General features: G+C 39.6%; 1 protein-coding gene across 12 annotated transcripts in view; it reads left to right on the forward strand.

Annotated features, from left to right (window-relative positions):
• The window catches only part of LOC106073093 (phospholipid-transporting ATPase ID-like), a 94,748-nt gene that overhangs the window by 49,383 nt on the left and 28,187 nt on the right, over nt 1-17,178 (forward strand). For 3 of the 12 annotated variants that reach the window (XM_056024334.1, XM_056024412.1, XM_056024382.1), the window contains exons 1-2: nt 10,982-11,296; nt 14,021-14,314. The exons of 4 other annotated variants lie outside the window; for them this stretch is intronic. In XM_056024334.1, the coding sequence (XP_055880309.1) occupies nt 14,251-14,314 (64 nt within the window). In that variant the 5' untranslated portion in view covers nt 10,982-11,296; nt 14,021-14,250. Of the gene's footprint in view, nt 1-3,718; nt 4,427-10,979; nt 11,297-14,020; nt 14,315-17,178 lie in introns of those variants that run through there. 5 more of the 12 variants (XM_056024342.1, XM_056024351.1, XM_056024375.1 and 2 more) reach the window with 5 other exon arrangements.

Here is a 17,178-nt window from a genome sequence, read left to right on the forward strand (position 1 = left end):
AAATCTATCTCTTCGCTCTCTGGTCTTTCTTCAAGCTGTCATTTCTTTATTGGCTTTCATTAAACTTTTCATATTTTTGAAAGACAAGAGCTTCCATTTCCAGAACAACAATTCGCTGCCCTTCTGTTGCTACGTTTCTTTGTTGCCATTAGTTCCAGAGTCTTGCTCATAGAGGGGGGAGATGAATGGAGAAACGTAAGGCGGAAATCGAAACTGTTATGAAAAGGAGAGCGTCTCAATTTGTACGCATGGCCACATCGATATTAACTCTTCATCTTCGGAACGAATCTGGGAACATCCTTCAGGATGGAGAGACTCAATGGAGAAATAGCATCAGGCCGACCTCTGCCAGACGAAACATGTGCGGCTAATTGTGATTCCAATAGACATCACTCATGTGTTTGCGTGCGTGTGTGCGTGTTAGAAGAGGGAGAGAGAGAGAGTTTAAACACTTTTAAAAGATGGTTAAAATAGAAGCGACAATATATATATATATATATATATATATATATATATATATATATATATATATATATATATATATATATATATATATATATATATATATATATATATATAAAAGAGAGATAAAGGGAAAGAGAATGTGTTATAAAAATAGTTAACTAGATTTACTGTAGGATAAATGGAAAAAAAAAGGTGAATCAAGTGAATGAAAGAGCGATGCATGTAAAAAAATGTGTTTTACTGATACAAGAAATATTGTTATTGGTGGAGATAAATGGTTGAAGAGAGAGAGAGAGAAACAAAATGTACTTAGATGTTACAAATCTGGTGATGGTACTTATCTGATCCTCAGCCTGTAAGTATTCTTAGAAAGTGTGTCTGACAGTCACATCTAGCTTCTTACCAGCACGTTCCAGCGGCGAGTCTCCAATCAATACAACTGAATCTATTTAATGGTGACTCAGTTCATTTTCTTGTTCTCAGAGATGACATTTAAAGACACAGCATACATTTGTTCATGGACTACGCTTTCTATACTCAGCCTGTGCAACGCTGGGGATCTATCTGCTTTAGTTTCTTTACGAAACAAACAAACAAAAAAAACAAAAAAACTATAAACTTAATGACGTCATCATTTTTAGATGTTACTTGTTTGTAGAAATAAATTCAGCCACGTAATGTTATTTACGAGTTAGTTTTATTTTAAGGAGATCCAACTCTATGACATCATCAACTGTTGCTGTCTTACTGTTTAGAAGAGAATCCAACTCTATGACATCATCAACTGTTGCTGTCTTACTGTTTAGAAGAGAATCCAACTCTATGACATCATCGTCTGCTGATGTCTTACTGCTTAGAAGAGAACATCCCTAATGAGGTCTTAACACACAAGTGTTTGTGTGTAGAGATGAGCACAGATTGTGCTATGGTGAATAGTTATATCATCAGGCGACTTGCTAGCTAGACATTTCTAATAATCAGCTCAACTTCCTACAAAACTTCCAATCTGTTGAATTGATTACTCAGGACTTAGAGTAACAACAAATAAACGAGAGAGTTCAATTCTATTGGTCTAAAGTTAATGTAGCTAAAGCTTACCATATATAAATATCTTTTATAGGTCCTATATACATCATGACAATTAAACTCTTGCATGCAGAGCCTACCATTTATAATCTTTGAAATTTGAGATGATTCAAATTTGATACACTTGTATAAAAACAACAGACATGTGAAATTTCTCTAATCAGTCATGCCACAAAAAGAATTGACTTCGAGACTGACTGTAGTTCAATGACTTCCCCTTTAGGTTCTACGTGTATTTGGCTATGTTTAAATAGACTAGATGACCTTGTTTCAGCAGTATTCTTTCCGGATATGGGTCTGCTCCGGTCTACTGATAAGCTGCACTGTTCAAAGAGACTATTTCAAAGCAATATGATTGCGAACGTTTCCGGTCACATGCCTGCACATTTCAAGACTTTTTTTTTTTTTTTTTTAAATTGAAAACCTTGGGAAGAAGTCTAGCTGAAGATTAAGGTATTTCCCAAACGATTGGGTGTTTGAAATCCTGGTTTTCTTGAAATATATTTGGTTAAAAGTAAATGGAATAACTAACATCGTAATATATTGTGCTTCAAAGTTGGTACTACGACATTAGGCACTCTTCTACTCTTGTGGGTGTGTTGTAAGGCTGGAGAACACGTGACTCGCAGTCTGTATTTAGTTGACTCAGCATTCGACTCTCTTACTTTGGGGAGCTTCCCTAAACAAAATTATAATTAAAGCAGCGATAGCCGCTATTGTATTTGTGTTGTCTTTCTGTCGCGGAAAAAAAAGCGCTGTTAAAAATCGATTTCATCTTTCTCGAAATTTATATGACATCTGTTTGTGATATTCTGACAGCGTGTTGCCTTTTATTATCAAAAAAAAATAATTAAAAAAAATTAAATATACATAAGTATGCAAATGAGTATAAAGTATTCTGAGTTTAATACATGGCATTCAACATCACATCTGGCAATGTTCACACACACACATATATATATATATATGCAGATCAATATCCAAACATATACTGCTTTTGAAGCGTTTCTCTTGTCTTGGGATGAAATCTACACCAACAGCAGAATGTCGTTATAATTTGAATTTCAGAGACAAGTTTGTGGCCGCAGTTTTTTTTTTTGTCATGTATTTCATTTTGTTTCCGATATTGTTTTCAACATTTTTTTGTGTGCTGAAGGACTGTAGTTCAGTTTTTCATAGTACGAGTCTAGTTAAGTTCTACACACTATTGTATAGTTTGCAACCGTTAAAACTATTCTTACGAGTAGTTTCCAAACCTAGAAAAAAATTGTTTTGGTTTTTAATGTCAGCCATTGCTATTATACTTTGATATCAGCCACTGCTATTATACTTTGATATCAGCCACTGCTGTTATACTTTGATATCAGCCACTGCTATTATACTTTGATATCAGCCACTGCTATTATACTTTGAGATCAGCCACTGCTATTATACTTTGAGATCAGCCACTGCTATTATACTTTGATATCAGCCACTGCTATTATACTTTGAGATCAGCCACTGCTATTATACTTTGAGATCAGCCATTGCTATTATAATTTGAGATCAGCCACTGCTATTATACTTTGAGATCAGCCACTGCTATTATACTTTGAGATCAGCCACTGCTATTATACATTGATATCAGCCACTGCTATTATACTTTGATATCAGCCACTGCTATTATACTTTGAGATCAGCCACTGCTATTATAATTTGAGATCAGCCACTGCTATTATACTTTGAGATCAGCCACTGCTATTATACTTTGATATCAGCCACTGCTATTATACTTTGAATTACATTTTGGTTTATCGTACAATTGATTATTATTTTTTTATGAACGTCCCACCCCACTCGCATAGCACTTTACACTTGTATATCACTGGACACTTGTATATCACTGGACACTTGCATAGTGCTGGACACTTGCATAGCACTGGACACTCGCATATCACTTCACACCCGCATATCACTGGACACTTGCATATCACTGGAGACTAATATAGCACTGGACACTTGTATAGCTCTTGACATTTGCATTTTAGCCCTGGACAATCACGTATCATTGGTCACACACGTACCACAGGGTAGGCCTACTCATGTAGCACTAGATACTCATATACCACTGTCTACGTATATACCACTGGACAAGGCTTGAATCGTCTCTCCAACCCTAACCCACAGAAATCTAAGATGAAATGTTATTTGTGGTCACGTATGGGCATGACGTGTTTGTAAGACTAGCAGCTCTAGGGCAAACTTTAGCCACGTTTTCGCGCTAATAGACAAGAGACATACAAACAGAAAGAGAGATTGTTTGGTAGAAAGAGGGAGAGAGAGACTCAGAACTTCAGTGAAGCCATGCGATCGATAGAAGGAAGGTAATAACGATATTCAACATCAGAAAGAAGAAACAATATAAAATTATAAGATAAGTAGATAGAAAGACAGGGAGAAAGAGACACAAAGACGAGAGAGAGAGAGAGAGAGAAACTTTGCATAAAAAAAAAGAAAGCTGAGTGCCACTAAACACAGTCTATTGATCCATAAGATGCACAGCCTGCTGTGTCTAGTCCACCTTCTCGCAGACCTAAGTCTTCACCCACTTGGTGTGTGCTCTGGCATTGCTACAGGCCTGCCTCCTTCTTGGATGACAGAACACACAGAAGAAAAACTTGACTTCACGTAGCCACCTAGCCTCTTGCTACTAGATCTAGCCATAAGGTTCAAACCTCAAGTCCTAGTTTTATAATTCTACCTTGGTTGGATTGCTAAAACCAGTTTCCTAAAGGCTCGTGTCATGCACACGGTGTCGCGCGGTCTAGCTCTGTGAGTATGCTGCAATGGTCTCAAGCGGATTTCCGTTCATTTTCTGTGCTGCCGAAGAAGGGAGGTCAGTTACATTGTATGTAGATCTGGTGTCTGTTTTACGTCCCTTGTTTTTGTGTTGTGAGATGTGGCCAGTGGGGGGAGGACTAATGTGTATTTACTTGTTGGTCAGTGTGAGGGGAAAAAAAAAAAGGGGGGGGGGGCTCTGTGTGTTGAATTTCTGCTGCAAGTTATCGAGCGCTCCTGACATTGTCAAACACTGGAGAGCTACTGTTCATAAAAAAAAAAAACTTTTCATATTATTCATTGTACTTTTTTTTATAACATAGAATGACATTATCGAATTCTAGTTTTTAGAATCGAAACACAGACATCCTCCCAGTGACCTCACATTAGGCCGTGGTCTAAATACAGACATCCTTCCAGTGACCTAACATTAGGCCATTGTCTGAATACAGACATCCTCCCAGTGACCTCACATTAGGCTGTGGTCTGAATACAGACATCCTTCCAGTGACTTAACACTAAGCCATAGTCGAAACAGACTTCCTTCCAGTGACCTCACATTAGGCCATTGTCTGAATACAGACATCCTCCCAGTGACCTCACATTAGGCTGTGGTCTGAATACAGACATCCTCCCAGTGACCTCACATTAGGCCATGGTATGAATACAGACATCCTTCCAGTGACCTCACATTAGGCCATAGTCGAAACAGACATCCTCCCAGTGACCTCACATTAGGCCATGGTCTGAATACAGACATCCTTCCAGTGACCTAAGACTAAACCATGGTAATAAGAGACATCATTTCAGTGAGCTATGGTCGAAACAGACTTCCAATGACCTAATACTAAGCCATGGTCAAAACAGATATCCGAAACAGACTGCCCACTATGTCTAAATGATAACATAAACTAATGGTTTGCGTAATTTTATTGTGATGATAGTCGATAGCGTCTTCCCCCCCCCCCCCCCCCCAAAAAAAAAAAAAAAGATATTTGTCACTTTGGGAGACAAGTATGTGATGGACACTAAATTCTACAAAGTCAACCAGATGAATAAGGCATAAAGTTTCGTTCCCGTCCAAAGGAAAAGCCACAAAACTTGTAAATGATCATGTGTCACATTACCACCAAAAAACTGTACAAATAAATGATGCTTAAAACCAAATGTTACACACGTGAACTTTTGACTGCACTGCAGTTTGTTCTTCCCAGTCTGCCTAGACCTACTTCACTGCTAACAAGGCTGGCTTCAAGTTCTAATAGAAGCTTATGCACTGACCTATGTGACACTTGAACCCTGAGCGCGACACAGGATTTTCATTTGGCTTGCTCTGGAAAAATAAGTACTTAGCCAATCATAATAGGAAATCTTTGTCGCCATAAGAATTAAAAAATGCTATTACGCTGAGTTACTTGACCTCCAGAACGCCCTGGTTTGTGTGTGTCTGTGTGTAGAAAGTTCCATTTACAAATATATCTTATGCAACAATCTTCGGGAGGGGTGGGGGCAATACATGTATTGTTTAAGGAGGTTCTGTTGCGGGGAGATGGAATTGTTTTTGAGTTGTCTGTACGTCACGTTCTTCACTCGGAAAACGAACAGGGGGCTATTGAAAATCTAATTTCATCATGGCCTTCATCTCGATCGAAAAAAAAAATAAGCGTAGCTTCTTCTTTTGGTTTCCAAGTGCAATCTCAAATCATATTTTGGTAATCCAGAAGCGTGCAAAGAAGCCGCTTACGTGTCTTCCCTTTAGAGCCTCGGTGTGTGTGTGTGTGTGTCCACTTATTAACCTTCCTCCTCCCTCATTCGCCCACTAGAAGTCTCTTCTCCTCTTCTTCTCCTCCTCCCACCAAAAAAGAAAATATACATAATCCACTAGTACTGGCATTTATAAAAATTAACACGCGTACACATAGTGTCAGGTTTTTTTTAAAATATGAAATAGCTTATATCAATTCACTCTGTCTGTCTGTGTGGACACACCTTATTTTTCCGACACTCAATCTCGGATCAAGCTGAAATTTTGGACAATTATTTCTTTTATCTGACAACACAAGTATCAATTTAAAAACAAAATAAAGTTAATTAACTATTGGTAATTAATTATTTTGTTTGTTACCTCGAACAAGGTAAAGAAATTGTACTTAACTGAAGTGGGTCGCCGCTTTTAAGTAGGTTTGAAACAAACAATATATAACTATACAATCTTCTATTTTCATATTCACCTCACTAGCAGAGTTGTTAGTATGTCGGCTTGACGAGGCGTGAGCCATGAGTTTGAATTCAGGTCGTCTACCCCCCCCCTTTTTTTTTTTTCTATAAACGCTTAAGGTGAATACGGCAAAATTCTCCCATATATTTTCCCAACTGGTCCAGACCCTAGTGATAGGATCATAGCGTAGTGAGAACGCTAAAATCTTGCAGTAGCGCAAAACAAAAACAATTGGTAAAAATATTTCTAATCGCACAAATTTATTATTATTGGTCTAGATCTATTAAAAATTTAATTATTGTTTAAAATGTATTTCTTGTTAATTTCTTACTGCTGTATCTGTACTATTTAATAAATGAATGATTTTGTTACGATTGGCTGTTTGATTCTGTCCAACCTACTGGTAATAAAGCACACGTGCCAACTTGAAAACATTTATTAGTACAATTTTTGCTTGGGTGGTGGTGGTGGAGGATGAGTTCCGTCATCCCACCCAGTATCTTATGCAGTAGACAGCTCCGTTTAACTGGAGAGACTTGGAAGTCCATTGCTCTTGGATTGGTGCTCACGTTGGAACACAATGTCTGTGTCTCATTCACACACACACACACACACCAATTCCTGTTTTTTTTTTTTTTCTTTCTCTTGACTTGCAATGTTCTAGTGGGAAGAGTTAGGTAATAAAAACAAAGCAACAGTAAAAGATCTTTTGGTCTGTGAGTTTACTTTTCGCCTAGAGTACGACTTTCTTCCTTGCCTACTTATCTGCCCCTGAGATCTGCTCTACAAAGCTCGTCGTTTACATTTACATAACTGAGATTGCTGATCACGTCCAAGACAAATGGACATTCTTCTACTGCGGCCATTTCCAAGGACTCCACACCCCCCCCCCACCCCAATGCTATTTTCTCTCCTGCTATTTATATCGATTCCTTCTCTTGTTTTGTTGCGTAGTTATGTTACTACTGCTTGATGACCAATGAATAGTGCGCACATATCGTGACCTTAAAGTTATTCCACGTCACTCCCCCCCCCCCCCTTTTTTTTTTCTTTTGTATTATTAGTATTATTTGTTTTAGAAGTTATTTAGCTTAAAACATTCCCTTGAAAAAAAGTGCATTTAAAATACGTGCTTTATGTCAGAGACTAATCATACATTGCATCACATAAAAGGGCGTTCACCTATATTCTTTGTCACATGTAAATTATGAGTGAGTCTGGTGTGAATGTACACTTTGGTTTCTTACAGTTATAATGTTTTTTGTTTGGTGTAATGCACAAATTGTAAGACAAATTTCCATACGGATAATAAAGATTATTATTATTATTATTATTCATTTTTTGGGGGTGGGGTAATATATGAATAACAACACAAACCTTTATCAAAAAAGATATGTTAGTGTTCATTTAGTAATGTTATGTTACATTTTATCGATCCGTTTGTACTCTGCTGTTGCATTCACTTCCGATCTGACCTTCTTTTAAGAAAACATTTTTCCGAGTTTCTGTGCTGTTTTCAACAGTTTTCACCTTTTTTCCCCCCACACTCCCAACTCATGAAGCAGTCCAAGTCTTCAATGACCTCTCGTCGACAATAAACAGGCACTAATACTTTCCCATGTTGCTTACAAATGCAATCGGCACAACTAGTCTACCAAGTAGCCTAAAAGGGTTTGTTTAACACTTTTTGAGAAACACTGGATTAGCTACTAAGACAAGAACGCTAAAGTCTTTGTTGTACTTAAGTGCTACAGAAAATAGTCGAAACATACTCCATTGAAACGTAGGCCGCCTTCAGAGTCTGAAACTAACATCTGACAAGCTTTAAACATTATCCTTCATCGGAGCTCAATCTTATTAAATGTTCCATATTTTAACTGCATCGCACCACAGGTCCTTCATACTTTTACCCCGCGCGACATGGCCTAGATTGTGCCGATGTGCCAAAAAACAAAACAAAAAAAATATCCCCCCCCCCTTTTTTTTTTATAAGTCTAAAAATGTTTCCCCCATCATAGACCTTTCGTTGACGTGTTTATTGAAGCCCTCACGTGAACTGTCAACTCTTAGTTCAACTTCAGCCCTGGCCCTATATCCTTCCAGTGGCTGAAATCACTGTGTTTATTGGAATACCTTCGTGTCTACCTTCTGAAAGACAGCATGCAGATGCACGTTTTCTTTTCACTCTAATGAGATCACCTTGGATGTTGACCAGTGCCAGCGCAAGTTGTTTGGGACAAAGTGGATTGTCACACTTTATGGAAATGACTCTGTATGTTAATGACCAGAAGTCAAAAGGGCATTGCACAGTTCAAGCAGCCTTTCAACTAGACATAAACAGGCTAGGGAGAGAGAGAGAGAGCTAGATCTAGGAATAATTAGAGCGAAAAGAGAACTCGGTCAAGATAGTGTCAAAATGCAGGCTAGCTTCTAAATAGCTTCTGTGTGTGTGTGTGTGTGTGCGTGTGTTAACAAGTGTGAGGGAAACCATTTGTAATATAGGATTCAAGCACATTGATATCGCAGGGTAGCTCTCACTGGTGACCAGCTGCGCTCGGCCATACATCCTCACAAGCTTGTCCAACCTGTTCTTTGACTCCACTAACTAGTTAGTTGTTTCTGCAACCCCTTTCTGTATGAATGTATGTGAAAATCTCGACACAAAGACAACAAAAATCCACAATATTTTTGTATACAACGCTGCACCTTTCTGGTAGGTTTGAGTTTTTGCAATCGTCTCTTCCGACCACTTCTACTCATCCAAAGGTCATCAAATTTTGCAAACGAGCTCATGCTCGAGGACAACACATAATTCAATTTTAAAAAAATAAATCAATAACTTTGTCGTAATTCATTTATAAATTTTGTTTGTATATATATAGAAAATGTCCAGGCTACGGGAAGATAATTGGTGGGTTAGCAATAACATTACACACCTGTGTGACTTTCTCTTGGAGAATGCTAAGGCCTAAGTGGGACGCACATAAGTTTGGGTCACTGTGACACTCATTAAGTTCATTGTTTGGGTCACTGTGACACTCATTAAGTTCATTGTTTTTGGTCACTGTGACACGTTCGATGTTTGGGTCTCAAACCTTCTATCCGACTGTTTAAGTAGCAATATTCTTTCGTGGGGATTTTCATCTTGAATTTTGTTGTTGAACGTTTGAATGTTTGCAATGGAACTTTCCAGCACTTGCTGGAGGGAAACAAAAAAAGCTTTTACATTAAAACATACTAAAGTAACAGTTTCCCTTTCAGACCTCTATTGGGCAGATGATGTAAAGGTCTGTTTCCGTGGCCACGGTTAACCAGGGTGTCATTTGGCCAGCACACGACCAACCGCCTGCCAGGTGCCCATCAGAGCTGGGTGGACTCAGAGGCGCCCTAAAGATAAAGTAATTATAAATCTCAGTCTTCACCAGGATTCGAACCCGGAACCCCCTCGGTTCGGAAGCCAAGCGCTTTACCTCTCAGCCACAGCGCCTAAGAAGTTTGAAAATAATTTGTCGGCTAGGTCACAATGACACATTTGGACCAACTCTGTTGGTAGTGGGAAATGAAAGCATTGGGTGTGATTTCAATTTCACTGACCCAAAGTTTTGATTTGTGACCTTTTGGAAATGTTCATTTGGACAACTATTGAAAAAACACAAACTATTGCTATTTGTCCAGTGAATTAGACGCCGCTCTAGATTTCGATCTTTATATACTTTGGATGTGTATTTATACTGGCTAGCAAGTCAGAGTACGAAGGACAGCGTTGATATCTCGCCCTATCCAAAGCTTCAACCTTTTTTTTTTTTAAACCATTACAAAAAGTTTGCGTCTCTCGCCTGTCCCAGCAACATTTTGCCCTGTCTGATGAGTAACTCAATCTCACAGTGCCGTCGTCTAGAACATTCTCTAATTATGGCCTACGCATTTTTTTTAAGGCTATTGATTTTTCCTCCCCTTCTTTCTTGTCTTTTATTTTTTCCGTCTTTCTTGATAGGCCAATCTTTCCTTGGTGGAAATCTGTGGACTCGTGTTCACCTTTTGTTATAGTACATAGATCTACTACTTTCCGCCCTAATACCGCCACTCATTAACTAGGACTCGTGTTTACCCTGAGCTAGAGCGTCGTGCGCGCAAGACAGGTGTCCTTGTTCTCTATTGTTGATTAGAAGAGGTTTTTGGTTTCTTTATATTTAAATTTGGGAATTCTTTCGAAACTACCTCCTCAGCTCCCTTTTTTTTCCTTTTCATGGCCTACCCCCAGCCCCACCTGGAAAGTTTCTGTCGTCTGGTTCGCTTGACCCAGAAACGTTAAAATGGGGGATCCTGTCTTGATTGGTACACACGGCTGTGCCACCGGTGAAGGATGTAAACAGACCGGTGTGTTGGCGGTGGTGCTCTCCCCTGCACGAGCCTCTTTCTCCACTTGTTGCGCTCCGTGGGACTTGGATTATTTTGATTCCTTAGATCAAGTTGTACACACAATGTTCTTGTTTACAGATTCGACGGATCATTCCATGCTGTTTTGTTGTTATACACATTGGTGTACATTTTCTTAGGACTTCATTTAGTATTCAAAAGTGTAGATCTATAGTGTAAACGTGAGACTAGTAAGACATTCAAATGTTCGTTTTAAAGCTTTGTTAAAGGATCTCATCCTGTCGAAATAACGGATATTGGATCTACCTATATTTAGAAGAAGACATTATTTTTGTAGTGTAGTTTCTTTCTTTTTTTAAAATTTATATTTAAAATAGACTTGGACTTTGGATCTTTCAGCCCGCCACATGTTGATATCTTCATATAGTGTGCGTTTACTTCACTAGCCTGTGGGACACTATCACGGGCCAGGGCCCAGACGCAATTACCGAAGTATCGTATCGGCGTTCTTTTATCGGAATTACCGCATATAGTGTTAAGGCTTCCGCGCGGTGTTGATTCTTTGAAATATAACTAGTGTAGATCTACGTCTGACTGGAAGTAATACTGAACTCAAACTACTTCAGTAACACCGGCGAAAGGCCGAAACAATCGAAATATGTAGTCGACGCTGATGTTGTTCTACAAATATATTTAATAATCACGAAGGGAATCGTCCGATGTCAGCTATGTCCGTAAATCCGTATATCTATTGTACTGCTCTACACGAAGCGTCTTCTTTTAGCGTCACTTAGAGCGTTCTTGTTTTTTAAAGATCTGTCACGTCACTTGTCGCTAAGTCAAACTTTCCCCTTATTCCCGAAACAAATAACTAATTCCTAATCATGTCATAACAATAGACACCACAGCAGTTTGTAAGGTCACTCTCATGCACGGGAGTTTACTTACTATTTGTTTTACTTTGGCTATAAATAACTCCAGTTGGAGTTGGCTCAATCATTCGATGCGTGGCCGTGTAGTAGAATAGATCAAGAGACGATATGATAGTTCAACGGGGGAATAGACACACACGAACAATGGGCGAGAGTCGTACTGAGATGCTACACTTTATTCCCAGCCATTGGTAGTGCATTGCTAATGATTTAGATCTTTATCATTGCGAGATGCCAAAGCCGTGCAATATAAACGTCTTCATTTTCAACTCGCAGCTTTTGTTTCTAATAAACGTTACAGACTATGCGCATGTTACAGTGATGGCTTCCTGGTCATGTGCTATGCCATTCGGACTGTTGTCTCCATGGTCGTGAGGTCGAACCCTGCTTGCTGGCCATCCCCACCGTCCTGCGGGAGGTTTGGGCTAGGAACATCCGCCAAAACATGTAGTCCAAAGCGCATTCACCAGCAGGCTTGTAGAAATGTTCCAAATAAATGCACGTGAATAACTTTAAACCGTGTTCGAACCAAACTGTGTGCAGAGTTGGTGTGCTCATCTCTCACTCTTAGATTCTCTAACCTGTTCCATGTTACCATTGAGCCCTTGCTTGAGTTTCGGCTTGCGATAAATGCAAATGTAATGTCCTGTAATGTTTACGTTCTGGCTCCCGGAGTTAAAAATAGCCATTGATTGCAGAAGTACCTCTGCGTGCATTTTCGCGCTTGATTTACCACGCCCACTCGTATGTAGTGTCGTTATCCATTGGGCAGGTTTCTTTCCTTAACTGTGTGTACACACACACACACACATATACATATATTTATATATATATATATATATACACATACATACATACATATATATATATATATACATATATATATATATATATATATATATATATATATATATATATATATATAGCCGGTGAGGGGGGGGGGCAGACTACCACCACCACTCCCAAAAAAAATCCTGGCTACGCCCATGCTCCAGCATATATATAAATATGCATGTATATACACATCTAGATCTGGAGGTCTGAAATGAAAGCTGAAATAGTAATTGATCACTTGTCAAACAGTCTGATGTATTGCCTGCCAGCCTCCTGGCTGTGTATTTTCAATAGCCTACTATTTGTACTGCAGTGAAAGACAGGTGTGTCACACAGCGCTTTGCCCTGGTTGAAGACGCCTTGTCGCGTGCTGGGAACTAATGCTCTACCTGTTGAGTAGTTCATAACATATTCGATGCACTCTGACCTTATTTCGCGAATACATTAACATTCACTGCTACAATACAATCACATGTATACAGTTTTAGGACCCTGTTGCCTATAATGTAAAATGTTTTACATGTTTCGGATGTTCCTTCAGAGTTGAAGATAATTACTTCCTAGTCCAAACCTCCCGCAGGACGACGGGGGATGGGAGCGGGCAGGGTTTGAACCCTGGACCATCGATAAATCTGAACGACAGTCCAGCGCGCAAACCGCACGACCAGGCAGCCATCCTGTTGGCTAATTATCGAAGTACTTGATAAGTCCAAGTCTTGTACAAACAGAAAAAGTATTTTCATAGCAATAATTATTTTTTTGTTCTCACACAAGTTAATTGGTTACAAATTTCTAGACATCTCAAGTAGCCAGTGTGGCTAGTTAGAACATGTTTATTTATAATCCAAGTCACATCGGGCAGGGGTCAAACCGAATAGTTGTAGATTACCGTCCCCCCCCCCCCCCATATTCTAATTTTTGTCATTTTTTTGTCGCTCACGTGTAGTCATTCTTGTGTAGCAGGAAACTTAACTTTTAGTTGAGCCAAAAAATGTTGAAATAGAGGAGGTCAAGATCCCAGTTAGTTTAAAACCTGACGATTACTTTAAGAGCAACCTTTGTGGGCGGGGCGTTGGTGGAGATATGGGGGGGGGGGATATATTGACACAAGCAGTACCGTTATCTCTGCTTGTGACAAGCCCAGCGCTCAAAACATAGAAAGGTAGCCTATCTGTACAGGGCTATGTTTCCTGCCTACATTCTACGATATGTATAAATTCTGCAAAGTACCCTGGGGGGGGGGGTGAATAAGCTCAGAGGGTTTATGGCGTTTTGTATTTCACGTGTTCAGGACGAAGGATATATAGACAGAGAAATCTTGAATGTTCAGCATTGTCCAACTCAACCTGAAGCCTAATCTTTGGAGTCAAGGTGACATGGCTGCTGGAACTGTTGTTGAATTCGAGAGTGTAATGTCAGCGTGACACACAGATGTGGCGATAGGAGGCTACCAGTGTCTGCCCGGTGTGTCTAGAGACTTGTCTGGCCATGTTGGGATAGTTTTCTTCTTTCGGAGTAACCATGGGAACTAGGAGGCTGTTTGGAAGAGAGTACCACTTGCCTTTTTTAAACAAAACCAAAGATGGTAAGATGTTTACTGTGTTACCTCCCCTACACCCCTGCCACTAGCACAACTGGACCTGCTTAGAATGCTTACTGTCTTGAGTTACCCTCTCCCCCCCCCCCTTTTTTTTTTTGCCTGACAGTCTTTTCTGCAGTGGTGGACATCCACTATACTGGAACAGTGGTATAGTGCCACTAGCACAACTGGACATGCTTAGAATGCCTACTGTCTTGAGTTACCCTTCCCCCCACCCCCACCCCCTTTATTTTTGCCTGACAGTCTTTTCTGCAGTCAAGTGGACATCCACTATACTGGGACAGTGGTATAGTCTACAGGATGCCAATCTTTATCTTTGGTATTCTTCGTCTCAGATTGACATGGTTTGGTTCTATGGTATAGAACGTGTTTGAAGGGTTCTATCACGTCCAAGGTCACACGTCGTACCGTGGCCATTGAGACTGGTGACAGTTGAATGCATTATGTCTAAAACATGAACGACCATCTCGTCATGCACAAACACAAATTAAAAAAGAGCTTTATTATTTTATTTTCTATTAACAAGCTATCTGGATTCTAGACAATTTTGAGGGTGATCTCTAGCTATTGTAGTATCTTGTTCACCCCCTGCCACCCCATCCCCTTCAAAGTTCAACTCTTCAGTGGTATGAGAGTAAGTATTGTTTCCATAAATCAGATCACCAGAGTGCTTAACATATTAGAATCATTGCAAGGAAACATGTTTGTAATGATTTCATAGGCAACATAATTAAAAACAGACATTTGTTTGTACTTCATCAAAGACAAGGAAGAATATCACCTTAGAGCCCCTCGTGACACTGATATATGTATTGAGTCTCGTTGTGACATTGTTGTGTAAATAAATGTCCATTCATGTTTCTGAGTGTCTACGTCTTTTCATTGCTGTCGTCATGAAGCCTGCATTCAATGAGAGAGCTATGTAGAAGCCATGTTAATGACCTTCACCTTCTAGCCTTGAGAAGAGTTCTGCGGCTTTTTTTCTGGAATCTGGACAGTTATTCTTGATAGCCATTCTTGAGAATAACTCTGCAACTTTACTCTTTACACATGATAAACCTACTCCTATTATCTAAAGGTTGGCATCAAGAGATTTGCCGATACCTCCGTGCTCTGCTATCTAGGTCACAGGAGGTGTTCACCTCTTACACTGTCCTCTTTGATGACTATTTGACACTACACGCAGTGGTACGTAATGGAGGCAGGTCACAGCGATCCTCTATTGATTTCTCCTCTCACTGAACCCCCCCCCCCCCCATTCTTCAAATGCTTGTTATTCCTCAGTAAATATCATTGGTCTATTTGTTACGACTGCTCTGTGCTGCCAGTGATCCAATGTTACCAGGCGCCAAACACATCAGATGTTTAATATTTATCTTTAAGATACATCTCTCTCACCCAAGGCCATATAATTACGCTTAGAAATTTAGATTCCATATTATCGATGTAAAGCTGACTCTGACCTTCTCACATATCTATATCAAATGTTGTTGTTTTGTTTTCTAAAAGAACTATTGATGTTATTGAAAAATTACACGAGGATTGTCGACGTGTTCATAGCAAGTGTAGAGTCTTCTTCGGAAACATTACCCACATAGGCGTTATTTTTTTTAAATTTTTCTTTGACCTAGACTTGTGCACTGTGAGGCATCTTGAGCTGACCAGTGTCCACTCTCCTCACATCCACTACTGCCCCGTCTCATCAACGTTGTATTTTTATTCTCTGCTAGACCTTCTGGTCTTGGACTTGATTTCCCCCTCCCCGCCCTGCAGTCTAATCTGTGCATGTCCTGACCATGTCCTGACCATCTTGTTATACGACCTGTCCATGCTGAGTCCAGTATTGAGTTGGACACCTGGATATTCATGGGTAAAATACTGAGCAGGCGGCTGTTTATTTTGTACTGAGCAGGCGGCTGTTTATTTTGTACTGAGCAGGCGGCTGTTTATTTTGTACTGAGCAGGCGGCTGTTTATTTTGTACTGAGCAGGCGGCTGTTTATTTTGTACTGAGCAGGCGGCTGTTTATTTTGTACTGAAAAGTAAAAGCATTGCTTTTTTAAAACTATTATTCGAGATAGAACAATCATGTTCTACTGAACCTCGCTGATTTAACAATCATGTTCTACTGAACCTCGCTGATTTAACAATCATGTTCTACTGAACCTCGCTGATTTAACAATCATGTTCTACTGAACCTCGCTGATTTAACAATCATGTTCTACTGAACCTCGCTGATTTAACAATCATGTTCTACTGAACCTCGCTGATTTAACAATCATGTTCTACTGAACCTCGCTGATTTAACAATCATGTTCTACTGAACCTCGCTGATTTAACAATCATGTTCTACTGAACCTCGCTGATTTAACAATCATGTTCTACTGAACCTCGCTGATTTAACAATCATGTTCTACTGAACCTCGCTGATTTAACAATCATGTTCTACTGAACCTCGCTGATTTAACAATCATGTTCTACTGAACCTCGCTGATTTAACAATCATGTTCTACTGAACCTCGCTGATTTAACAATCATGTTCTACTGAACCTCGCTGATTTAACAATCATGTTCTACTGAACCTCGCTGATTTAACAATCATGTTCTACTGAACCTCGCTGCTGACTCGGAATGAGAAGGGGATGCAGAGGTGGCGTGGGCAGGTGATTGTAATTTATTTCAGCTATGGGGAATGTGATTTCTACCCCACGGTATGTTAATTGATGAGGCCAGTCTGGCATCTGGTCCTAACACAAATATTCCATCTGCTGTTTACCTAATATCATGAGAATTAAAATTGAGTTAGTAGAAGAAGAATGCGCAAATTAATCAAAATGATAGTTAATAGTA

The sequence above is a fragment of the Biomphalaria glabrata genome, chromosome 1 (assembly GCF_947242115.1).
Source record: "Biomphalaria glabrata chromosome 1, xgBioGlab47.1, whole genome shotgun sequence".
NCBI classification, from domain to species: Eukaryota; Metazoa; Mollusca; class Gastropoda; family Planorbidae; genus Biomphalaria; species Biomphalaria glabrata.